This window comes from Tripterygium wilfordii, chromosome 14 (assembly GCF_013401445.1).
Source record: "Tripterygium wilfordii isolate XIE 37 chromosome 14, ASM1340144v1, whole genome shotgun sequence".
Classification (NCBI taxonomy): domain Eukaryota; kingdom Viridiplantae; phylum Streptophyta; class Magnoliopsida; order Celastrales; family Celastraceae; genus Tripterygium; species Tripterygium wilfordii.
In genome coordinates, this window is record NC_052245.1 from 484,830 (window position 1) to 508,629 (window position 23,800).

The following is a 23,800-nucleotide window of genomic DNA, read 5'->3' on the forward strand; positions in this document are numbered from 1 at the left end:
TTTTAATCACACCCTTAAATTTATGAAAAACACTCCAATTTAAATTGATTACCTCTTATAAAAATTAATTAATTGAAAATCTTTAATAAATATAGGAGTGTGACTAAAGTTTTAATTTATAAATAATTTTTATTGAAATAATCGAAGGCCCTTTCACAAACTATGTAGACCCCACGTCCAGGCCCAAAAAGTAGACTTATGACATATGATTTTCTTTTTTTCCCAAAATGACTGCATAAAAGAATACATTTATTCTATTTCGCTAGGTCAAGTTTTCACATTCTCAAAATAAAATCAACAAGAAATCTATGCAATCTCTCAAATCAAGTTTGTGGCCTTCATCAAATCAATTTTATGGTCTCTTTTAAATCAAATATTTGATCCTATTAAGTGAAGAAATCTATGCTGTCTCTCAAATCAAGTTTGTGGCCTTCATCAAATCAATTTTATGGTCTCTTTTAAATCAAATATTTGATCCTATTAAGTGAAGTTTGCAGTCCTAAATCAAATTTTTAGGAAATCTCCATCTAACTTTTTGAATTAAGTTGGTAGTCTCCAAATCAAATCAAAAGCTTACGAATAAAGTTAACAACTTCAAGACGTCAAATCAAATCAACGCCTTCAAAATTCTAAATCAACTCAACATCTATGCGAATCAAATCAAGAACTCTAAGATATCAAATCAAATCCATGCCTCCACAAAATAAAATCAAGTCAAACAGCTCAACAATATCAAGTTCAAATTAACACCTTTAAAGACAAATCAAATCCACCTCAAATCAAAAGGGCCTCAAATTTGACTCCAGTAAAAACGACTTCAAATCCAAATCAAGTCAAGTATTTTTCAATCGTTAATTAGAGGATGACCCACGAGAAAGCACTAAGCACACGACATATGAGTGCAAACCCAATTTCAATTAAAATTAAAATGATTTCAATCTTTTTTATAATTTTAAAATTTACAGAAATTATGTGTGAACATTGTGTAATGATTTGTTTATTATTTTCAAATTGATACAGTATTCTACATTTGAATGGTATGAATTCTTCATGTTTTTTATATTAATATATTATTTATAAAGTGTAAAGATACATTTTCTCTTTATTTTTTATTTGGACAATTGGCAGTAAGAGCACTTTTGACAACTTAATTGTAAAAAGGTCATGGACATTTTAAAAATTATAAAAAAATGCAATTTAAGGGTAATTTGGTCATCTGACTTAAGATTTTTTTAGTTTATACCTACAATACCCTTATTCTTCTTCTTCTCCCTCCAACTATCCGACTCTAGTGTGTCATCTCTTTCTCTCCTTCTTCTCTACTAAAAGTTATCTCCTTCTTTCTCTCCTTCTTCTTCTTCTGGTTCTCGATCTGAATTTGTTATTCGTTGCCTTCTTCTCCTTTTTGGCCGAGTTTCTCCTCTCTTCATCGCCTTCTTCATCGTTGCTCGATCTAGACTACGTCGAGTTGCTCTGCTTCGTTTTTGACAGATCTGGACTATGCTTCGTTGTTCAATCTGGGTTGTGCTTCGTTTTTTGATAGATCTGGAGTATGATTCTTTTTTTGTAGAGGTATCATTATAGTATCACCAACACCAAAAAACCACTAAAATGATACAATTAAACCAGTATGCATACTTCATCTTCCTAATTACTTTTCATTTCTTGATTTTCTTTTCTTGGTTACCTCTATTGTTCGTTCTGGAAAAACATTTACAAGTGTAGAGATGTATCACTATAGTATCACGAACACCAAAAATTCATTAAAATGATACAATTGAACCAATATGCATACTTCTTCTTCCTAATTACTTTTCCTTTCTTGGTTTTATTTTCTTGGTTTGTACATCTCTTGCTTGTTCTGAAAAAACATTTACAACTGCAGAGATGTATCACTATAATATCACCAACACCAAAAATCCACTAAAATGACATAATTGAACCATAAATACATGTAATGCAATCAAATTTACATGCTAACATTTGTATTATCATTTTATGAGCAAAATATATAAATTGAACACTAAATTGAATCTTCTATTTAAAAGTATCACTATTGTATCACAGTTCGTGGAGAGAGAAAATCAAATTTGAGGTTATTTTGGTAAAAGATGATCCCCAGTGTATTTTTTTAAAATGATGTTTTAGTGGTTGCATTTTTTTACAATTAAGTATAATCCAGTGTACCTCCACCAAAAGTCCCGTTTTTATTCTCTGAATCCAGCACAAGTGATTATTCAGTTTGGGCCGATCCAGTTATTGTGGTAGACATGGCCTAGTTTAATACCTTTTGGGCCCTTTTGCCAAATTCCCAAGCCACATCACGAGCCCATCACCATTCACAGGCTTACAGGTGTCAGGTTGTGTGCGTGGCAGTCCTGAAAAGTAGTAGCTGATCTTCCCCACAAAGGCAACAACGCTATTTTGCACTCGCCGAAGACCTCATCAGAGAGAGAGATCGAAACGCCAAGTTCTCTTTGGTTATATCGTCGTCTAGGCCCTAGGGTTTTACGACATGAGAACTAGAAGATCGATGACGCCCAAAGCGGGGACGGCGGAGAAGACATCACCGGCGACCAAGTCCGCTGGTAAAGCTGCACCTGCATCTACTGCTCCTTCTGCTGCGGAATCTCAGACTCCCAGAGCAGCAGATACGAAGCGAGGGGTTGCTGCGAAAGCCAAGCAGGCGAAAGAAAGCAAAGCAACAACGGATTCAAACCCTGAACACTCTAATGGTATAATTGCTTTCCTTCTTGTTATAGCTTGTTTTTGTTTGGTACTACTGGTATCGTTGTAGTTTATAACTCTTAAGACTTTTAGGCAGTTATAGGCGCCAAACAAATCAGTCAAAGACAGAAAAGAAAATCTGTGAGTTTGTTTGGAAGAAATTATTGTGAACCTATTATGGCCGTGACTGAAATTTGTTTGTGGATTTGCTGAAGATTCAAATGAACATAGAGTAGCTAATTATATCGTTCTTCTCGAATCTCTTGAACTGCTGTGGAATCTCATCTTTTTGTTCTTTACTGTTGAATTGGTAGTACACAAGAATTGCTGTAATCTTTAGGATACAGCTTGTTTATCATTTTATCTAACAGAGTAAACCGGATAACTATTTGCAAGTCCACTATTCTTGTTGCTTATAAATTATATATCAACGATAGTTTTCCAAAACTTCATTACTCCCACTACCAGTCCAATCCTTCTATTCACGTTTGTTAATAATGTTAAATGAACCATGATGGTACGACGCTGACAGGGCAAAGACTGGAAAGTATTGTCCTCGAGGTTATGCTTCTTGCCAAAGTTTCTTTGAGGGGGCCGTTTGATGATGTCCATGTCCTACTGATAACTGATAAATTTTGACACTACTCTTGAATGTTCATTCCAATTGACTTTCATGCAACAGCTGTTTGATTATCTGACATTTATTTATTATTAACAAAAGTAACATACTATATTGTTTATGAAACAAATGCATCTACAGATGCAACACTTGCTACACCAGAGACAAAATTTGCCTTGGGCGCTAAATTAGCTGGGAAGAAAACACCTGGAAGACCTAAAGTTCTTGCTTCGAGGAAATCTGCTGGCTCGAAGACAGAATCAGGGGAGGCTGAACAGGAGAAGGTTGAAGGAACCCCAAAAAGGGAGGAGGGGGAGGAAGCAAAGGATTTGGAAAGTATGAGGCCACAGGATCCTCCTGCTGAAAATGTTGAAGCATCTGCAAAGTATGAAGGGGCAACTATGGAATCAGGAGAACATGCTCATGCCAGTGTCGGAGAATCAACAAAGGGGGAACATACTGTAGTTGAAAATGTTGGAGAATCTACAAGGAGCGAGACAACCTCATTTATTGGTATGGAAGGTATGCAAACTGCAGTGGAAATGGATGTACCTCCTGTTGCCATTGTTGGAGATGCTATCAATCAAGAAGAGTCTGTTGTAGTACGGATCAGCAAGTCCTCCCATAGGGAACGACAGAACAATGAGGAGAAGGCAGTGGAATTAAATGAAGAGCCAGAAGAGGAAAGAAATATTAACAATGAGGACCTCAAAAGTGAGGCTGTTACCACAGAAATAAATATCAAAGACAAAATGGGGGAATATGCTTTAATTGAACACGGCGAATTTGATGGAGATGAAGCATTGGAGGACTATGAAGACAGGGTGGACTTTGAAGATCATGGGGAGGATGAACTTGTGGAGGATTATGCCGAGGAACCTGGTGAAGAAAGTGAGGCACTGGAAGATGAACACAGGGAACTAACAGCTATTGCTAGAGCACGAAGGATTAAGAAAGAGCACGAGATATTTGTTGGTGGTTTGGACAGGGATGCAACTGAGGATGATTTGAAAAAGGTATTTGGAAATATTGGAGAGGTAGTTGACGTTCGGCTGCACAAGAATGTCTCAAATAATAAGAACAAGGGTTATGCATTTGTGAGGTTTGCTAATAAAGACCATGCAAAGCGGGCTCTGTCAGAAATGAAAAACCCTGTGGTATGAATCTCCTTGTAGTTTCTTTTTGCTTAATATTGCTTTCCCATTCTAATTCCTCTTCTTTTTTTTTTCCTGGCAGATTCATGGAAAAAGGTGTGGAACAGCACCCAGTGAGGACAATGACACATTATTTGTTGGGAATATCTGTAATACATGGACAAAAGAAGCTGTAAGTAAATAGAAATATATAGTGCTCGTTTTTTTCTCTGTCTGTGTCACTCGTTTCTGACATAACATGGATTGGCAGATCAAACAAAAGTTGAAAGATTATGGTGTTGAAGGTGTTGAGAACATTACTCTTGTAGCAGACGTTCAACATGAAGGGAAGAGTCGTGGCTTTGCATTCATTGAGTTCTCTTGTCACAATGATGCTATGCTTGCATATAAGAGGCTTCAGAAGCCTGACGCTATTTTTGGTCACCCTGAAAGAACAGTCAAAGTTGCGTTTGCCGAACCCTTACGTGAGCCTGACCCAGAAGTGATGTCCCAGGTGAAGACAGTTTTTCTTGATGGCATTCCTCCTCAGTGGGATGAAGATCATGTCAGAGAGCAACTAAAGGGCTGTGGGGAGATGGTACGAGTTGTCCTAGCCCGCAACATGTCAACTGCCAAGAGGAGGGATTTTGGATTTGTCGATTTCTTTACACATGCAGATGCAGTTGCTTGCATTAATGCTGTAAACAATAAAGACTTGACTGATGGGAACATAAAGGTACTTATTGCTCATTCCCTTAAAACAATAACGAATTCATGTATATGACATGGAGCCATGTTTTGCCTTTGTAAAAGATGCAAATCAACTGAGCACCTTTCCTTCGTAGGCAAAAGTTAAAGCAAGGCTTTCAAATCCTATGCCTAAAACTCAAGCTGTGAAGGGTGGAATGTGCGGTGGATTCAAAATTGGTCGCGCTGGCAGTGGAGTCTTTCAGAGATTTGGTAGTTCACCATCTATGATTATTTATGCCCGTGTACAACTACATTAGTTCCTTTGATAATGCTATTCAATTTTCCTTTCAGGGAGGGGTTTTGGGCGTGAAGGACATAACTTCAACTGGAATAATTTTAACCGTGGCAGGGGGTTCTATCAACGCGGAGGTGGTCAATATAATAGAATGAGTCCCAATGACTATGGTTTCGGTAACCGATATGATGATTTTCCTGAGAGGCAAATCACTGGACGAGGTAATACCTCCTCTCTCTCTTATCTGCACGGGCTTAAATGCAGGGTGTGTGACTCGATACGGCAGTTAGCTGTCATTATGAATCTAATATATGCCTTTTGAAAGTAGGTGGAAGAAGGGGTTCTTTTAGGGGTGGTTATCATGTACCTAGCAGAGGTGGCAATGTTGCTGGTCCATCAAGATCTTATTATGAGAGACCCTGGCATGCTGCTTCTGATATTGAGCCTGAGGAGCAAATTCCTTTTAGGAGGAACCCATTTCCACCCGGACAAGCCTTTAACAGACCGTTTACTGGAAGGCACTTTGATGACCCTTACTTCTACAATGATGGCTCCCCTGGGATGAAGCGGCCCTTTTATCTGAGGGTGGGTTTCAATTTTTTGCTGAATTAGTTGGTTATATCTTTCTTCATTTCTTTCTCAAATTTTTAGAGATTAAATTTATTGTCTCTCTTCATTCTTCTTCGTGTATTAACTATTCTTTATTACCTTGCTTCTCACCGTCTAGGACCCTGATCCTGATTACATGGAGCCCAGGAGACTTCGCCCTCGATTGGATTATAGTGATCCGGCAGTTCCATTTCCTGGAACTCGGTACCACGGTACAGATTGTTATGCATAGTATTATTAATTTTTTGAAAAAATATATTTGTGTGCTTATTTATTCGGGCTCATCTAATCATCTATATACATGGTTTTGCTTTTATAGATAATTTTGGAGCTGACACTGGAATGTACTCACAGGATTATTACGGATCTGATGTAAGCAATTGACCAAGCTTATCCAATCCATATGTACAGTTAATAGTTGTTTATTATATCAATGATCTTTCATGTTGCAGTACGGTGCATATCCTTCTTATTATGGGGCTAATCGGCCATATCGACGTGGTTATTACTAATCTCTGAGATATCGGTAATGTTACTTCCCAATTTTATTTGTATATCTGGATGTTAAATATTCCATATTGATATTTCTAAGGTTTATATTGATGATGTCTAGGTGAGCTGGGAAATGCGGATGAACTTCATCGATAATTGGAGAATGGCTCTCATTTAGCTTTCCTCCTAACGCCCTGCCGCCTTTTTTTCTTCCTGGGTTCCTTTATTATTATTTGGTAGTATGTATTAATTTATTATTGCTGTAGTTTAGGTTATGTGACTTATGTGTTTGAAGGATCTTGACTAAGAAAGGGGGTTTTCTCTATGTTAAAGACTAGAATGGATGCCTGGTCATCTTTCTCTAGGCATGAACCTGGTGAGAACTTTACCTCTCGATAATTCTTAATGGTGAAGATGAAGGAAACAGTCTGGGTGACTTTTGTCTTCTGGAAGTGAAGAGTTTCAATTTATGCCTTCATATACTTGTGGATAGGCCAAAGTTAAAATTTTGAGCTGTGCAGATGGAGGCTTTTGGGAGGCAGGTTTAAAGGTTTTGTTGCGAATTGGAAAGGTTTAGGGCTCATGCAATACACAATCATGAGAGATGGAACTTGTTGTGTTATTGGAGTTCAATTGAAATATTGAATAGAGTTTTTGTTCGAGAAGTGTTTGTGGTTATTTTGGTGGATCTAGGGAGCACTTGAAGTTGATTTCATTCCTACTTATATCAAACTAAAATAAGCATTGAAATCTCTCATGGTGCTCATGACTTGGATGACTTGGAGAATTTATGATTTTGATGTTTTTTGCTCATCTTTTCAATTATGGACGCTACCTTCAGATGAAACGTATCATTTTAACCTGTTGTCTTTTGATTGTCTGATGACACAAGTGATAGACGTCAAGTGTGATTTGGTACTTCAGCGACTCTGCTGTTACATATGTTTTGGGAACATTCCTTGTGTTATCCTTTTATTATTGATTGGAAATTTTGTGGTTTGTGTTGGAGACTGGATCTGATTTTGTTTTATGGTCAGACTAACCTATCTGGTTTGATGGATGGGTTATGGTGGTCTGCTATCAATCCTCAGATGTTAGATGCTTGAGTGAGGAGTAGCACTCTGGAGTTCCTGCCAGTGTAGGCTGATGCAATATGTCTAATGTGTCTTGAACTTTGATAGTTGAATTACATGAATTTTATTTTTCCAGCAATTTTAGTGGTGATTTAGGCGAGTAATTTCATCATCGATGTAAGATTAGGACTGGATCATGAATTAGTTATCATGCCTTATAGACGAGAGGATAAATGTTAGCATTATAATCAAGTTACTGTGACATAGCGGAGTATGGTTTTGATAATCTGAAGTTATTATGTGATCTGTAATGCTTTTTTATCTTTATTTGAAGAAAGGTTGGGGGATGTTAGGAGTGTTGTAATTCTTTTGTGGTTGCTAGGTGATAACCATGTTGTCGGTTATTAGTGAAAATCACCAGTCACATTGCTTTCTCTACATTTGAATCAGTTTCTTCATTTTGGTTCTCATAGAGGAATGTTAGAGTTGCAACAAAAACAGCTCAATCATAAATCATGGGGAAAATAGGCATTTTGCAATGCAGGGGCAAGGTTGCATCCATATGCCTTTCTTAGGCACTGCCTTCATTGTTGGAGTTCTGTGCGGTGGGTGTTTTCCTCTGTCCTTTCTCGTAGATCATGTGGCATTTTTTTTTGTTTTGCTTTATGACTGATTAGAGCAATAGAGATGGATTCTTTGTACTTCCAATCGGAAGGGGCCTTGTAGATATTTTTAAAGGTCTGCTAGTCATCTGATTTATCTATGATTGGGATGTGCGCTGTAGCTGTAAAATAAAAGCCTGGCTTTTTATTAGCCAAGCTTGGACTGGGTGGTTATTAGAATCACAAGAAAAAACAACTTGATGGTTGTCGTTGTCTCGGTTTTCCCACCAGTCAAGATGGAATATTATTTGGTGTCTGCCGTGAGTGTTTAGCTCCTAGATAAGGTATTGCTATCAGGCATTTTTGAGGTTGAATTCTCTTTATGCCTGCTAGGAATCCTTGTTCGAATGGGAAGGATTGGTCATTGGTGTTACGATGCTTTCACAAATCCAATCTCTGTTTAATTTGAAGTCTTTGAGCTGGAATTTGATATGTACTCTATGATTGTTGTTTTTTGACTTCTTTCTGCTGTTTGCACAATAGTTTCAGGGTGCATGATTTTGTTAATTTTAGGCCCGACTAAGGATGTTTTGCTTTTATGTATTTGAAGTTCAGGAGTCCCTTTTTTGATAGTAGTCTGTCTATAACGTCTATAATATCTCCTGTTATATATTTGAAGTTCAGGAGTACTATCTCCTATTTCATGGACTGACTGGATGAATTGTTTTATGTTGGGTGAGATAGGGTAATCCACAAAGCCATCTGAAGCTGGAAAGATGATGTAGGAAAATCTGTAATTTCTGTTTTGTGACGTGATGTTGAGCCCCGTTCCACCGTTTGCGATTTTTCTGTATGCTAATAGGAGATTCACTCTTGGCTCAAGGATCTTGCAGTTTCCCCGTGACGCTTTTTAACTGATAATCACTTGATATGCAATATTTCAATAGGAGATTTACACTTGGCTCAAGGATCTTGTGGTTTCCCTCTGTGGTGCTTTTTAACTGATCAGCACTTGATATGCATTTTATTTTCCCACAGGTTAGAATCACGAGAAAGGAACACAGGAAACAAAAAATAGAACTTGAGCTTAACGAAAAAGCCCATAGACCGAACGAATAACCGTACATAAAACTAAGGGAGGAAACTAAAGGCTAAATTAGACCACCCAATTGCCTCAGGAGGATATTTGACGCTTTGGAGATTCCGGAGCACTGGCGGAGGGCAAATGTTTCTTCCCAAGAGGAAACGGCTTCCTTGGCTAAAGGGTTAGTCTAGGAATTTACCTTACCTACCTGTTAATTATTTCCAAGTGTCTTGAATAATAGGCTTCACTTTCCACCCACTTTTCTATTCATCACACGGATCTGGCTTCCAGAACATTACTAGGATGAACCAAAAAAGGGTGGGAAAGAGAAAATGAAGACTGTTTCCATTTACTGCCCTACATTTCCCGCAAATCGTAACCATTTCTTGCTGCTTGAACGTCATTGAAATCTCCATTCTCGTATCTTCATCTTAACAAATATCCTATGTTCGTTGACAAACAAAACTTTAAAATATTCAATCCTAAGATTGGCCTAAAAACACACACCTTTGTTGTTTTCTCTGAAAGAGAAACAAAAGCGTACGTTCTATTCCTATCCAGAATAATACACGTCACACACCATCTAAGCTCTAAATTCAAGCACCTTTAAGCAACGGCTCGCGTTCTCACAGGTGTACGTTCCAGATTGTTTTCGCTGCAAGGTTGCAATCCTAGTGACCTTAACTCGACCAATCAGATTTCGATATTCCTCCCTCTCAGAATCGCCTCCGTAGCATAAATAGCAGAAAGGACATTAAAGCGGTTCAGGGAAAAAAAAAATCGGCAAATATTCGTCTTGTTGTGCGGGTACTCGTTTTTAGTCTCTGTTATGGCGGCCACCGAGGAAGTTCAGGTGACAGCAGTGGAGCAGCCTCCGGCGGTGGAGGAAGTCAAACCGGCTGAGAAGCCTGTCAAGGAAAAGAAGACAAAGGCTCCTAAAGAGAAGAAGCCGAAACAGGCGAAAACCGCTTCTCATCCTCCCTACTTTCAGGTATCTTCACAACCGAAACTGCTGATCTATTGAATTTTAGGTTTTCGATTTTGTTGTTTTATGTGTTCATCAATTTTTTGATTACATAGATGATTAAGGAGGCTCTATTGGCCTTGAACGAGAAGAGCGGATCGAGTCCATATGCCATAGCCAAGCACATGGAAGAGAAACACAAAGCGGTACTTCCGGCGAATTTCAGGAAGATGCTGACTCTGCAACTTAAAAACTCTGCCGCGAGAGGAAAGCTCGTTAAGATCAAGGCCTCGTTCAAGCTTTCTGAGGCAGGCAAGAAGGACAAGCCTGCAACTAGAAAACCTAGAACCGACGCAACAAAGAAGCCGAAGGCAGCCAAAACCACCGACGCTAAGAAGAAAACTGAGATTACAACGAGGACAGCGAAGAAGGCTGGGCCCACGAGGCCCAAGAAATCGGCCCCAGCGAAACCCAAGCAGCCCAAGTCCATTAAATCTCCTGCTGCTAAGAAGGCCAAGAGGGCTACTGCTACTGCTTGAAATGTAAAAAGTTGAAAGTTGAAACCGAGAAATAGTAAATAAAAAATAAAAAACTAACGGCCTTTGTGTATGTAGATGGTTGTATCTAGTGTTTGGATCTGTTTAAATCTTCGTGTTTTGTTCTAATGGAAATGCGTTCTGGAATTTTCCTTCGGACGATCACTATTTTTTCTTTTTCGAAGATGTTCTGTGATTTTTTAGTCTATAATTCATAGCAAATTTAACGGTAGAGTAAAAGGAGAATAAATTATCAAAATGAGAGTTGATTTGGTTAAGGTTTAATTTCAATTGTAAGTATAATTCTAGTATTTTTTTAAAAAAAGAAGTTGCTTTAGTGGCCACTGTTTCCTTGGCCTGTGAAGATAACTTCATCTTGCAGTTACTTTTCCATGACAGTGGTTAAAAAATGAAATCGGGTGGCCGTTTGTCCTAACGAAGGGAATCGAGAAAGTTCTAGTAAAATGGCCGGGGCTAATTTGCAGTGCATTGTGTACGTGGCAACATTTGCACAAATGAAGTTGACGTGAACAATCTGATTTTACTTGATCAAGAGAAGGTTTGATCGGGCCAGTGTTTGGGCCTTTCAGTGACGTTTTACTTAATTGGGCCTTGGGTTTTGGGTCTCGGTTGAGGAACCTCTTCAAACATCCGGAACTTACGTGGACCCAGGCCCGTTGGCATTATCCATGCTAAAAGCCTAAACCCAACCTAAGTGAATTGATGAGAGCCGTTCGATCCTCGAACAGCGGCCGTAGGATTTTAACAAACCGACCTAATTAAAAACCCCGCTTATAAATAGAAGGGTTGCTTCCTTGATCCCCCACAACGGACTTTTCAACGCGAATTCGAAATTTGAAATAAGAGAAGAACTTCCTCTTCAGGTGATCAAACCCTAATTCGCCGTCATCGTCTCTTCACCGATCTGGGAGAGAGGAGCTTCAGTTTTATACTTTTATTTATCTGGTATTGTTCAAAACTTTTTGTTCATTCTCACAGGCAACATGGCACGTACCAAACAAACTGCTCGAAAATCCACAGGCGGTAAAGCTCCAAGGAAGCAACTTGCCACCAAGGTACCATCCCCCTTCTCTCTCGTTCTCTCTTCATATCTGTGTTGTCTGTAATGTTTTTCTGTATTCGATTTTGATTCAGACAAATTATCGGAATTCATCAATTGTTTTGTTTTTTCAAATGGATGATCGGGTTTAGATGATGTATTGACTTCGAATACTGTTTTATTTTCTTACTTAAAGGCTGCGAGAAAGTCTGCACCAACCACTGGTGGAGTCAAGAAACCTCACCGTTACAGACCTGGAACTGTGGCTCTTCGGTACAAATTTTACATTTAGTTTCATTGAATTTTCTTTAGTGCACTTCTTTGGATTTAGTTGTATTTGGGTAGAGAATATTAGTTCTGTTTTTCACTAATAATATGTTTTCTGAATAGTGAAATTCGTAAGTACCAAAAGAGCACCGAACTTTTGATCCGGAAGTTGCCATTCCAACGTCTTGTCCGTGAAATTGCACAAGACTTTAAGGTGATCTTTTATGCAAAGTTCATTCTATTTAAATAGTTTCTTGAGTCATAAATTTTTATTATGTAACTTTTGGTTTTGGTTTTTCTTGTTTTGTTCAGACTGATTTGAGGTTCCAGAGCCATGCAGTTCTTGCGCTTCAGGAGGCTGCAGAGGCCTATCTTGTAGGTTTGTTCGAGGATACAAATCTCTGTGCTATCCATGCAAAGAGGGTTACCATCATGCCTAAAGACATCCAGCTTGCCAGGCGTATTCGCGGTGAAAGGGCCTAGATGTTCGTTGTTCTTCCTTTTGCTTACCTCATCGTTTATGCTCGCTATCTACTAGGTTTGCTACCGTAGTCTAATAAGTCTTGCTGTATATTGTGAGTTTCTTTACTGATATTTAGAAACATTGCACTCTTTAATTGTTCTCAAAGACAGCAGTATTACTGTTTACTCTATTGTACTTGTCCTCTTTGTTGTTATTTATTGGATTACAGTTTAAATCTGGTTCTTTTGTTTTCGTAATGTTTTTATTAGATGCTAAATCTGGTTTTGTGTGTTTGTTACTCCTATGTTGGCTGCTTTTGTCTGTTGATCTTTCATCAATGGAATTCTTTACACTCCTCGCAGAGTTATGGTAGATACAAGTTTGTGGGGCATATTATTTTTAAGTTCATCATATTCAAATTTTTTAGTGTCGTGAATTCTGACTTGGAGTATTGACATTTTATTTCAATATAAAGCTGCGGTGTTGGATGTTTGGCTAATATACTTATTCATAATGACATCCTTAATTTATCCAAGCACATTTTCTGCCCACTGATATTTTATTTCGATTCAGTTCTGTTCTTAGCTCCTAGTTGATGTGCTATGTGTTTGAGTTCTATTCTTCATTTCTTGTCACATTGTTGGTTATGAAGCACTTTGTTGAGTCAGAAATGGTTCCAGGAAATTAGACGTATAGACCAAATGTTGCTTGATGATGTTCTTTCTTGAATTTCCCTTGTCTCCTTGTTTGCAGATTATCTATTCTAGATTTTGTATTTTCTTGCGTTTTGTTGTTGCATGCACATCTGGATTGCCAAACAGTGTTGCTTCTCCGTTTTTGGCTATTGCATTCATCCTGTGTTGTAGTATTTGTTCTGTGATGATCCTCTCCTCTGGTAACTGGACATTCTGTTTATAATAAACCCACTTCACATGCTTCTGGCACTACCGATTATCGCTCCCTTAAAGGGCAGTTGGGTTCTCTAGAAAATTACGAGTTCTGTAGGTATATTTATTTGCTTATTTGAGACTCGAGATTACATGATGCTTGTGCATTTGGTCTCCAGCTGCATTAGTAGGAAGGATTCAGTTTCATATGTTAGGTCCTGTGTACTTGTGACTTGTCTTAGCTTTGTATTTCTTTACTAGCAGTTCACAAGTATTATTTGTCTTTGCATGGATGACGTTGACCCTTTTGTCTGTAAGGCAGCTTACATGCTTTTAAGTTGTTGGCTTCATTGGGCTTGGGCTTACCAGAATAATGGGCCATAGTACTCACTCTCTTTTAAAGAGTCTTTTAAAATTACAATACATGGTTATAGTGATTTGAGTCATTGTTGACTATTGAAACTTGCAATGGAGAAATGCTAAAAAGTTTACGTTCGTTCTATTGCAATTGATTATGCTTATTTGAGGATCTTGTTATGATGAATCTGAAAAATGATTTAACTCTCATTTATGTTTTCCCCAAAAAGAGAAATTAATACGTTGAGCCACACGTTTGTTGCAGATATATCATAATGTAGAAAATGTTAATATGTGATGGATGGGCATTGGAGCACATAACTGGGAAATTATTGATGATATTGGGTATGGGGACACCTCCATATAAAGAGTTATCATTATACACACACACACACATGGATGCATTAATCTCAATCATAGAATGGCAACATCAACATTTTCCTTTACCACAATTGACTGTACAAAATGGAATTAATCTTCACTAGGGAATGACATTTTTCTTTCGAATTGGATCGAAGAGAATGGCCATTAGGGTAACCGATAAGCTTGAAGATGTGGTTAGTGGCGACTTGGACTGTATTTTTTTGTTAAAACTTGTACTATAGTGAAAATGAATGTCTAAATGTCTATAAAAGCTTCTCTTTTAGACATTCTATATGAGTATAAATTCGAATCGTCATGTTCGCATACACATAAGTTGTTTCTCACTTAACTATGGGGTAAGTTGGTCTTACGGGTATTACTTTCAGTGATAATTGAACTCATAACCTCCCGAGTCTATAAGTTGTTGAATTGTTCTTAAATAAAGAAAAAGAAGAAAAGCCAATCAAAGAATCAAGAATCCCTCCTTTATGACCAAAAAAAGATTGTGTCTAGAACCCCCGAAGAGAATGAGACCCCATATCGCTCTCTGAGTAACACAAGTAAACAATTAAACACAGATGGATTGATATCTAACAACTCCATTGATATCCACTAGCTAGATCGAACTCGCCGTTCATGATCAGCAAGAGTGTGATCGATTGACCAGTCGGAGCCAGCCAGCTCCATTTGACAATTCACACCATTTCTTTCTCCCATCTATGGCCCAGCCATATTGAATCCCCCATAATTGGTGCCTTGACAGTTCCTGCACTTAACCCATCCAAAGAAAGACAGCACTTCGTAGTCCCCTACAACCTGACATTCATGTTTTAGGCGACTAATTAACAAATGGGAGTCTGACACGTGTACACATGTCCCTCTTTGGTCATGCAACAAATTGAATGACTAGATAAAACTCTTATAAAATACGGGGGGTGCTGTGATTGCAAGCAATTGGACTGAATAAAAATTGTAAGGGGATTCGAGAATCTATAGTGAATTGCTTTTGAAGTCTAATTTTGTGCTTGTTCTTGCTTTCCTTTCTCCATTATTTCTTTATGATGTAGAGATGTAACTCCTCCGACATATAGAAGTTACTCACAGTATATCCACTACTCCAAATTCACATGATGATCAATCATGAACATAATGAAATCAATTTTAGGAGAGAGAGAGAGAGAGAACTTTCAATAACAGTAGAAAGATCCTTATATAGGACCCCCCCAAGGATCTCCTTCTGTGGGTTACGCTAAGTCTATACTCTATACACAGAAAGCATGTTTTGGATTTTATTTTTAAGAAAAAGAAAAAAGAAATTAGGAGGTTGATGTGTGTTTGTTTTGGATCACCGTCCCAGATTTTTAGAGGGGTATACGTGGCGGTGGTGGAGGGTGGGGGCCACCCTGTAGAATGGGGTCATGATGGCGGTCCGCCGCATGATTGTAGACCTCAAAGCCGACCACCACCGTCCTACGTGGACTACCCGTCCAAATCTCTAGCTATTTTACGATTTATATATTCAGCTAATCCTTGCTTCATTCCAAAAACTGTTCGTAATATACATTTGTTAGTATGTTTTTTTTTTATAAGCATTTTTGTTAGTATGTTCATCATCACAATTGATCTTAATCTCTCTTTTTTCTGCCACTTATCGTCCCCAATACTTTGGAGTCTGCCGTCTCAAATCTTCGTCCTCTAGTGGAACTAGGACCATAGTCAATAAATGTAAGGTGTTGTCCACAAATTTTTGTTGATTGATTCGCTTTCGACCGATAATATGGACTCAGCAGTCCAATTATTTGAGGAACTATACGGGCAAGGGCAATACATAGACATATGTGTGGAGAATTCACTCAAAAAGGGCATCTGTCTGGTGGATCAGAACATATCTTCGAGTCGTCCGGACAGATATCGTAGATCTGCACTCAAGACATCCATTGTAAATAGATTTTACTTGTAGAGTTTCGTGTGAACCGACTTGAGAGGGTTGTATTAAGTTGTAAATACTAAGAGTGTCATCTAGAGCGAAATAAAAATGATTTGAGTTAGTTCTTAAGTTCAAGAACTCATCTCTTTTGTAATATTATTCTTATTAGTGGAATTCTTCGTTATTCTTCATCCGAGAACATAGATAAATTGTGTCAAACCTCGTTAAATCTTGTATTTTTTTCTTTTTTTTTTGTTTCCACATATTTTCTATATACATTCAAGTTTTGCTCGTTTAATTCACAACAAGATGGGTTATCGTAGGAGCTACATAGATGTTTTGTCATTTGTGGATCATCAATAACTAAAACAAACTAAGAATTCATTTGAAGTGGCAGCCCGCAGTGGGGGTACTAATAAAGTAACCATGAACAAAGGTATCTTATACGTAAAGTTCAATGCACACCAACCAACCAGTGACCGACACGTTTCACCCACTCTTCTCCTTAACATACGTTTTCTCAGCCTTTTCTTCCTGTTCCTTCTCCAAAACACTTGTCTCAGTGAAATCATGGTAGTTCAGTCAAACGTTTAATGACCAAAATGCCCCCTGGAAGCCACTTCGAGTGACAAACCCCCGGTGGTGATGTTAACGTGGCTTGTCATTTGTCAGTAAGTGGGCTACAGAAGCCGATTAGGATTCCATGTGTGAGCCGCAAGTTGCCCGGAACAAATATATACAGAGCTGATAGATCTTTGTTGACTAGCCGTCGTTTTGGCGGCGACTATATATCGTCGGTTTGTGCCAGCTTGGCAGGAACGAAAAGCTAATATGCACCCAATTCGCGAGATTTTGGGGATGATTCGATTAGATGAAATAGGACTCCGTTTGGCGAAACAGGATAGAGATGCATAATGTAGGATAATAAAAAGGGAATCACTTTAGTAAGAAATTTTTAATTTCATTTCTTACTTCTTATGAAGGACTATTTTTTTTAATTACTATGTGACATCGGAAATGGAAAAATCAAATAATACTGTGAAATTATATTCAGTCAAGCCTACTAACAGTTTTGCCAATTATGGTGTTGGCCCGGTAATAAAATGTCCATTAGGTTCAATCATTTTCAGAAGCATAAGCTCAAACATGAATTTTCTATGAGTTTGTCTGGCATTTATAATTCTGTGAGCTAATAAATAACTCAATGAGTTTATCTAGTGCACACTTGAATGGTGGCAACTGTAGGTCTTACCATAAAAAAAAACGTAATAATAGTTTTGTTTGACTTTATGACATAAGGATGATGCTATAATATTGTTTGGTCATTCATGGTATGGAATGATACCATGTTTGGTTATTTTTTATAATAATTCTACACATTTAATTCGCATAACTATTTCATAAAAACCAATAGTAATTAATTAAGCAGCTAGCCAAGGCACATAATGGCTAATTTATGCCATCATAGCATACAACAACGCCACTAGACAAGTGCATGTAAAATGATTGTGGTAATAATTTGTTATCAATAAGTGAACATATGATGTTAAAATTTTTTTTTTATCAAAATGAAAAAATCTTTGAAAATTTATAAATAGAAGAAGGATTTTAGAGAGATTTGGGGACTAATCTACTTGAGATATTGTCCACGCAGGATTGCCATTAGAAAACAGTAAGGATTTGTTGTACAAAATTTTATTGACAAATGCAGCAGCAAGATAATTTTAATTTAACTTAACGAGTGTGTTATTAGACTCCTGAAGCAAAAGACATTTTTACTTCTCAGTTCTCATAACAAGAGACGAAGGAATAAGAAAGGAAAGGTACTACGTGGGCTTCTGTAGGAAGCTATAGGCAGTGACGTCACGAACAGAGGACAACCATAAACCCATGCGCAATTGAGCGGTCCTCCCCCTACCTCTCTTCTTTTATATCACTCTCTCCACCTCTCTCTCGAAGGAATTTTTCTTCGTCTTCTTCTCCTCTCTCTCTCTATCACTTTCTCATAAATTGGGGGCCTATTTTAATACTTCACATCTTCTTATTCTTCCTCAGTACTCTGTCTCCTTCTTCTTCATTCCTTCTGTCCTCAACCCAATCAACGCCGCCGCCACCACCACCACCACCAATACTACTAATAGACTCAACAATCCGGTCGACGCTCACAGTGACGGCAGGTAATTAATTAAGCTAGATTTTTTTTTCACGGCAAACCCAATCCCATCACGTGTGAAAAACATGCATTCTTTTTCATCATAAAATTCAATGTGTATTAGGTCTTCTGATAGAGCATCACTTTCAGTTAGGTGCAGTTGTATTCTTTACCCTAATCGGTTTTTGTCTTACTTCACTTGATTTTGGTCATATTGGTCATAGTTGTTGTGAGGAGTGAAGGCCAGTCAAAAGAGAGCTATATTACAATCGTTAGAACTTAGAATGTTCAATTCATCATTGCTACCTTGACGCAATAACCGTACCCAATCTTGTATAAGTTAAGAGGTCAATTTGTTTGAATCTTGTGAAAAGGAGGGTCTTGTTTAATTAAGGAGTCTAAAAATTTTGTTTGTTACATGTCTTTCTATGCGTTAGTCTTTTTGGTCTGTCATCTCTGTTAGGGTTTATTATATATATATATATATATATATATATTACTAGATGTACATATATATTACATAAATTATCATATATTTTTTAAAAATATATTTGTTTTGGTTTATGGGTCGATCTGGGTTGGGTATTTTATAGAATAGTTTAAGAGGGAGACCCCCGTTCTTGATGCATCATTTCGACCATTCACCAACACAAGACAACATCATTAGCACAAACCTCTAGTTGTCCGTTTCTTACATGACCCTCCACAAACTGAAGATGAACTCTCTCTCTCTCTCTGTTTTTATAATAAAAAAAAACCAAACTCTCATGATTCAGTTGTCCTTTCCTTTTCACCGCTTCTTCTTTCATCCATCCAAATATATATGTAACACGCGCCTCATATAAATTGGTGTGAGTGAGTGTTCCTTACCACCAAATAACACTTGTCACCTTTTCGAATGGAGGTTTCATTATTATTAATTTTTTTCTAGAATTTGAAAAAAATTTCATCTTTGCCTTTTTAAACTTTTTGTTCAAAGCAACCTCTCTTTAAAAGCTAGATTGGTTTTATGATTCAAATACGATAAATTGAATAGTTGTAGTGGTGTTCAATTTGATGCAGTAACAGCCAGGGCTTATCATGGAGCCAATGGAATCATGTGTTCCTCCTGGATTCCGGTTTCATCCAACGGACGAGGAGCTAGTTGGATACTACCTAAGGAAGAAGGTTGAGTCACAGAAGATCGATCTTGATGTTATTAGAGACATTGATCTTTATAGAATTGAACCATGGGATCTACAAGGTATATAATCTCTTCCTCTCTCAGACTATATATCTACCTATTTAGGGTTTCTATCTTACATCCGTACACTATAACCCTAGATGATTTACTCAACGTGTAAAATTGTTCGCATATTAGTTCTTATAAGATCCGAATATGGAAAATGGTGCAGAGAAATGTCGGATCGGGTACGAGAAGCAGAGTGATTGGTACTTCTTCAGTCACAAAGATAAGAAGTATCCGACCGGAACACGAACCAATAGAGCAACCATGGCAGGGTTTTGGAAAGCAACAGGAAGAGACAAGGCTGTGTATGACAAATCAAAGCTGATTGGGATGAGAAAAACACTTGTTTTCTACAAAGGAAGAGCACCAAATGGACAGAAAAGTGATTGGATCATTCACGAATACCGTCTTGAATCCGACGAGAATGGACCACCCCAGGCAAGAACATATACACAAATCGTGCATTATTATTAATGTCTTTAATCTCTATCTCTTATTGATCATTTGTTGCTTTAAAGGTTAATGTGGTTGTCTTCATGTAACCATACATAAAAGTTAATTAATCCATTAATTACTATCAGTTTCATGTATGGAAAGTGTTGTAAGATTTTTCCACAACACAATCCCCTCTGAAGCTCATGAGACAAAAAGACCCAGTACTAGTTTAGCTTTTTCCATACATTGACCACTAACTATCTATAGTCTAAGAATGTTTGTCGTCTACAAACTATGACTTCCACCACCATCTCTCTATAAGTCAAAAGTTATTAGCATTTTCAAATCATATATGCAAATAGCTAGCTTTCTCCACCATTCCTTTTCTAGTGTATGTCCTTTCCTCCTCTTTCAGTTTTTCAAAGGACAAATTCCATTTCTCCTCTTAATTGCTTCTAACACCTTTGATTCTTTGACTCCCCCGCTCTTACTATTTCAATTATCTTCTCTTTAACAAACAAAAAAATTAATTCAATAATGACAATATTAGGGGGCTTCTTCTAAAGACCCCTAATAATATTCAAGAAGTCGAAAAATAAGGAGTAATGTAACTTTTGTTCACTAAGAAGTTGACTAAGTTCAACTCGATCACTAAATTTGCAAACGTTCAAACTGAAAAATAATATGCATGGTTTTGGGATTGATGCAGGAAGAAGGATGGGTGGTTTGTCGTGCATTCAAGAAAAGAACAACTGGGCAAGCCAAGAGCATTGAAGCCTGGGATTCAGGTTACTTCTATGATGAAACAAGTGGAGTAAGTTCTGTAATTGACCCAATTGACTACATATCAAGGCAGCAGCCACAGAGTACTTTTTTGGCTCAGAATTACTTATGCAAGCAAGAAAGAGAACCAGAAAACTTGAGCTTCATGCACCAGCCAGATAGCTTTGTACAGCTACCTCAGCTTGAGAGCCCATCTCTGCCGTTGATGACGAGGCTGTCAAGCTCGATATCTCTCATCTCATCATCGGAGAATAATAATAATAACAATAACAATGAAGAACATGATCTTCAAGAACAGATGAATAGAGGTTGTTATGATAATTACAGCAACAAGAACAAAGTGACTGACTGGAGAGCTCTAGACAAGTTTGTTGCATCTCAATTGAGTCATGAAGATCAAAGATACGATGGGGGTGGCGGTGGTGATGGAGTTTCAAGCTTTGGAGCACATAATGGTAATGAGAATGATGAAATGGCAGGAATCTTGTTATTGCAGACTGGTTTATCAAGAGACGAAGGAAACAATGAGCAGTTCATTACTGAGTTGTTGAGTTCAAGCTCGGACTGTGATAATATTGGTATCTGCGTATATGATAAATGAAGATATATAGATATATTATTTAAGGATATATGACGAGGGTTTTATGATTTGTAGTATACTATGAATGTTTGAAGAAATTTTCGTTTGTAAGAATATGGTTTTGAATAAGTGCAGAAACTCCCCTTTCTCTCTATCTTCATAGCCCACCATAAGTTTTAGCGCTTCAGAATTCTTACGGTCTCAGCTATCTCAAATGTCAAGATCAACGTACACGATTTCATATGTGGGACATTTAGGGTTCACGATTCCCTATGATTCATGTGCATCTATCATAGCATTTAAGATAACTGAGACAAAAAAAACATTGGATTCCTTAATATTTTCATTAATACTTCTTGATGAACCCATATATATGGTAATTGCAAAGGGACTTATATAGAACTTTTGTGTTTTCCTTTTTTTTAGGAAATTAGTTGTTGTTGTGGAAAGATACATAAATCCAAAAACAATACAGGCTAGGGTTTGAGAATCTGGTTGAGAAAGAAAGACGCAACACATGGTACTGGGAATTTAGGAACATTGAGAGTGAAAGAAGAAGAGGTTTGATTGAATAAACTGGATCGTAGTCTAAGCATGGGAACACCTCGGTGTGGGCTTGGTGGGCCCGTTAATTGTCTAGCATGCGTGGTGCACCAATGGCCCCTGTTGAGCATGCTTTGTCTTTATTTACTCTCTCTTATTTCCACATTAATTAATTAATTAATTTTCAGTTTGTCCTTTGGACTGAGAGCTACTAATTATGAGCGAACTGATCAAGTTTGTCTAATTAAATCAAGAGTACCTAATTTAAGAGATAATTATAATTATCTTTCTGCCATATAATATATATTCTACTAATCCTCGGACACATTTTCATGTGCTTTTTGAATGTATGTTTGTGCCCAAAATGATTCTCTGATTGGGCAAACACCTACATCCACGACACCACCTTTTCACACTAACAAAGTGTGGACCAATTTGTTGATCCCAAAAACAACAAAAGATAAAGATAAAGGAAACCATATGTAATGAGGTAAACCTCTTGTTATTGTGCGAAAACAGCTCAAGATATTCACGCGTAAAAAATAGAGAAATAGAAAGAAAAAAAATCAAGATCAATCACACAAGAGATAAAATTTATGTTGGTTCGACCAATTTAATCTACGTTTACAGACGATGGTGATAAATTTTATAGATGAATCTTTTAGGGCGATCACTAAAAAAAAAGAAAAAAGTTAGGGCGATTTACCACACTTACATCTTCTACCATGTCACAAAGCTTTTACCATGCTAGGTAGCTTTTAGTTACTTTGCATGTCAAAATAGTTGGACCCCCACGCCACTATGTCCTGCTCAGCAGACCATGAGACGCTCGACCAATCACATTGCATCAAATGAGTGTAAAGAAACCATGTGCTTGAATTGAATAATCACTGTAAACCCAAAAAGAAATGAAACTCTTTATAATTATTGTGATTGTTACACTTGACTGTTAACAAGATATAAAACATATGCTGTCACTGTACATGTTGAGGCTTTGGATGGGTTTGAGCTTCGTAATGGACCTACCTCCAGGAGAGTCCACGTTAATCTTTCAAGCTTTTTTTTGCGAGAATAAGAAGAGGGAGAGGCCAGGGCATGTAATTAGTAGAATAGTTGACTATAAACAAAGCTCCCTGTCCTTTTGGAGAACAGTATGATGCCAGTCATGGCACGCAACAACACCATCTTTTTCTATTCAGCTCCCTCATGCAAACCATAAGGGCGCACACACACTCAAGATCAGAAGATAGTAGAACAACACTTTCTGTTACAATCCCACATCGATCGAAAAGATAGGTGGATCTAATATCTTTTATAAATTATAATGACAAGTCATCCCTCATTCCACTAACTATACCTTTTTCTAAACCCTAGTAAGTTGAGCTTAGCCCATTTGCTCTTATTGGGAAGGATAAACCCGCGAGAAAATCCAATGTCCATAGGAACCGAAACCCCAAAGTGCACGGACAAGATAGTAGATATAATATCCTTTATTAGCACAAACCCTCCCCATTCCACTAATTAGACCTTTTCTCAAAGTTTAATGAGTTATCACCAATTTCATAGTTATTATTTGTCAAGACTAAAAATTTCAGGTTTAACATAACCTAACTAAGTAATTTATAAATAAAATTCAGCTCCCCTCACATTGAAGACACGTTTTCTGAGCCAAAGTACCATTGGCTACTTCCCATGAATAACAAATCCATGCGAGTCTGTAACTCAGAGACGACAATATTTTCAATATGTTTGGGTTGAGAATTTCAACATTATTGTTGCCTTTTTTTTAAATGTCAAATGTGTTGCTAATTTTGTCTCAGCTTGCAATTCTTTATTCAATCTTCTTAAACCCAAAAAATAGGTTTAGAGTTTCTGGTACTGAAATTCAGTCCATAATCCATACTATCGTTCATATGCGTTATTGATTAGGT

General features: G+C 37.5%; 4 protein-coding genes across 6 annotated transcripts; all 4 read left to right on the forward strand.

Annotated features, from left to right (window-relative positions):
• Nucleotides 1-2,393: 2,393 nt before the first annotated feature.
• LOC120015720 (nucleolin-like) lies at nucleotides 2,394-9,207 on the forward strand. 2 transcript variants are annotated; one of them, XR_005471809.1, is made up of 12 exons: nucleotides 2,394-2,735; nucleotides 3,488-4,503; nucleotides 4,583-4,672; nucleotides 4,751-5,215; nucleotides 5,325-5,439; nucleotides 5,521-5,685; nucleotides 5,793-6,049; nucleotides 6,192-6,285; nucleotides 6,393-6,445; nucleotides 6,526-6,599; nucleotides 6,687-8,243; nucleotides 8,985-9,207. XR_005471809.1 is itself a non-coding variant. In XM_038868258.1 (11 exons), the coding sequence occupies exons 1-10, from the start codon at nucleotides 2,516-2,518 to the stop codon at nucleotides 6,583-6,585; spliced, it is 2,535 nt and encodes an 844-aa protein (XP_038724186.1). In that variant the 5' UTR covers nucleotides 2,394-2,515; the 3' UTR covers nucleotides 6,586-6,599; nucleotides 6,687-9,207. The 2 variants fall into 2 exon arrangements, 1 of the variants encoding a protein (XP_038724186.1); XM_038868258.1 differs by having other exon boundaries at nucleotides 6,687-9,207.
• Nucleotides 9,208-10,080: 873 nt separating this feature from the next.
• Nucleotides 10,081-10,992, forward strand: LOC120015721 (histone H1). The gene is made up of 2 exons (XM_038868259.1): nucleotides 10,081-10,315; nucleotides 10,405-10,992. Exons 1-2 carry the CDS (start codon nucleotides 10,154-10,156, stop codon nucleotides 10,825-10,827), a joined length of 585 nt encoding a protein of 194 aa, XP_038724187.1. The 5' UTR covers nucleotides 10,081-10,153; the 3' UTR covers nucleotides 10,828-10,992.
• A 575-nt stretch (nucleotides 10,993-11,567) lies between these two features.
• Nucleotides 11,568-12,866, forward strand: LOC120014490 (histone H3.3). The gene is made up of 5 exons (XM_038866455.1): nucleotides 11,568-11,708; nucleotides 11,824-11,900; nucleotides 12,081-12,157; nucleotides 12,275-12,365; nucleotides 12,464-12,866. Exons 2-5 carry the CDS (start codon nucleotides 11,829-11,831, stop codon nucleotides 12,632-12,634), a joined length of 411 nt encoding a protein of 136 aa, XP_038722383.1. The 5' UTR covers nucleotides 11,568-11,708; nucleotides 11,824-11,828; the 3' UTR covers nucleotides 12,635-12,866.
• A 5,198-nt stretch (nucleotides 12,867-18,064) lies between these two features.
• LOC120015485 (NAC domain-containing protein 37-like) lies at nucleotides 18,065-21,480 on the forward strand. Of its 2 annotated transcripts, none has more exons than XM_038867936.1 (4): nucleotides 18,065-18,325; nucleotides 19,363-19,543; nucleotides 19,695-19,966; nucleotides 20,673-21,480. In XM_038867936.1, the coding sequence occupies exons 2-4, from the start codon at nucleotides 19,381-19,383 to the stop codon at nucleotides 21,345-21,347; spliced, it is 1,110 nt and encodes a 369-aa protein (XP_038723864.1). In that variant the 5' UTR covers nucleotides 18,065-18,325; nucleotides 19,363-19,380; the 3' UTR covers nucleotides 21,348-21,480. The 2 variants fall into 2 exon arrangements, with proteins under 2 accessions (XP_038723864.1, XP_038723865.1); XM_038867937.1 differs by lacking the exon at nucleotides 18,065-18,325 and adding an exon at nucleotides 19,166-19,204.
• The last annotated feature ends 2,320 nt before the right edge of the window (nucleotides 21,481-23,800 follow it).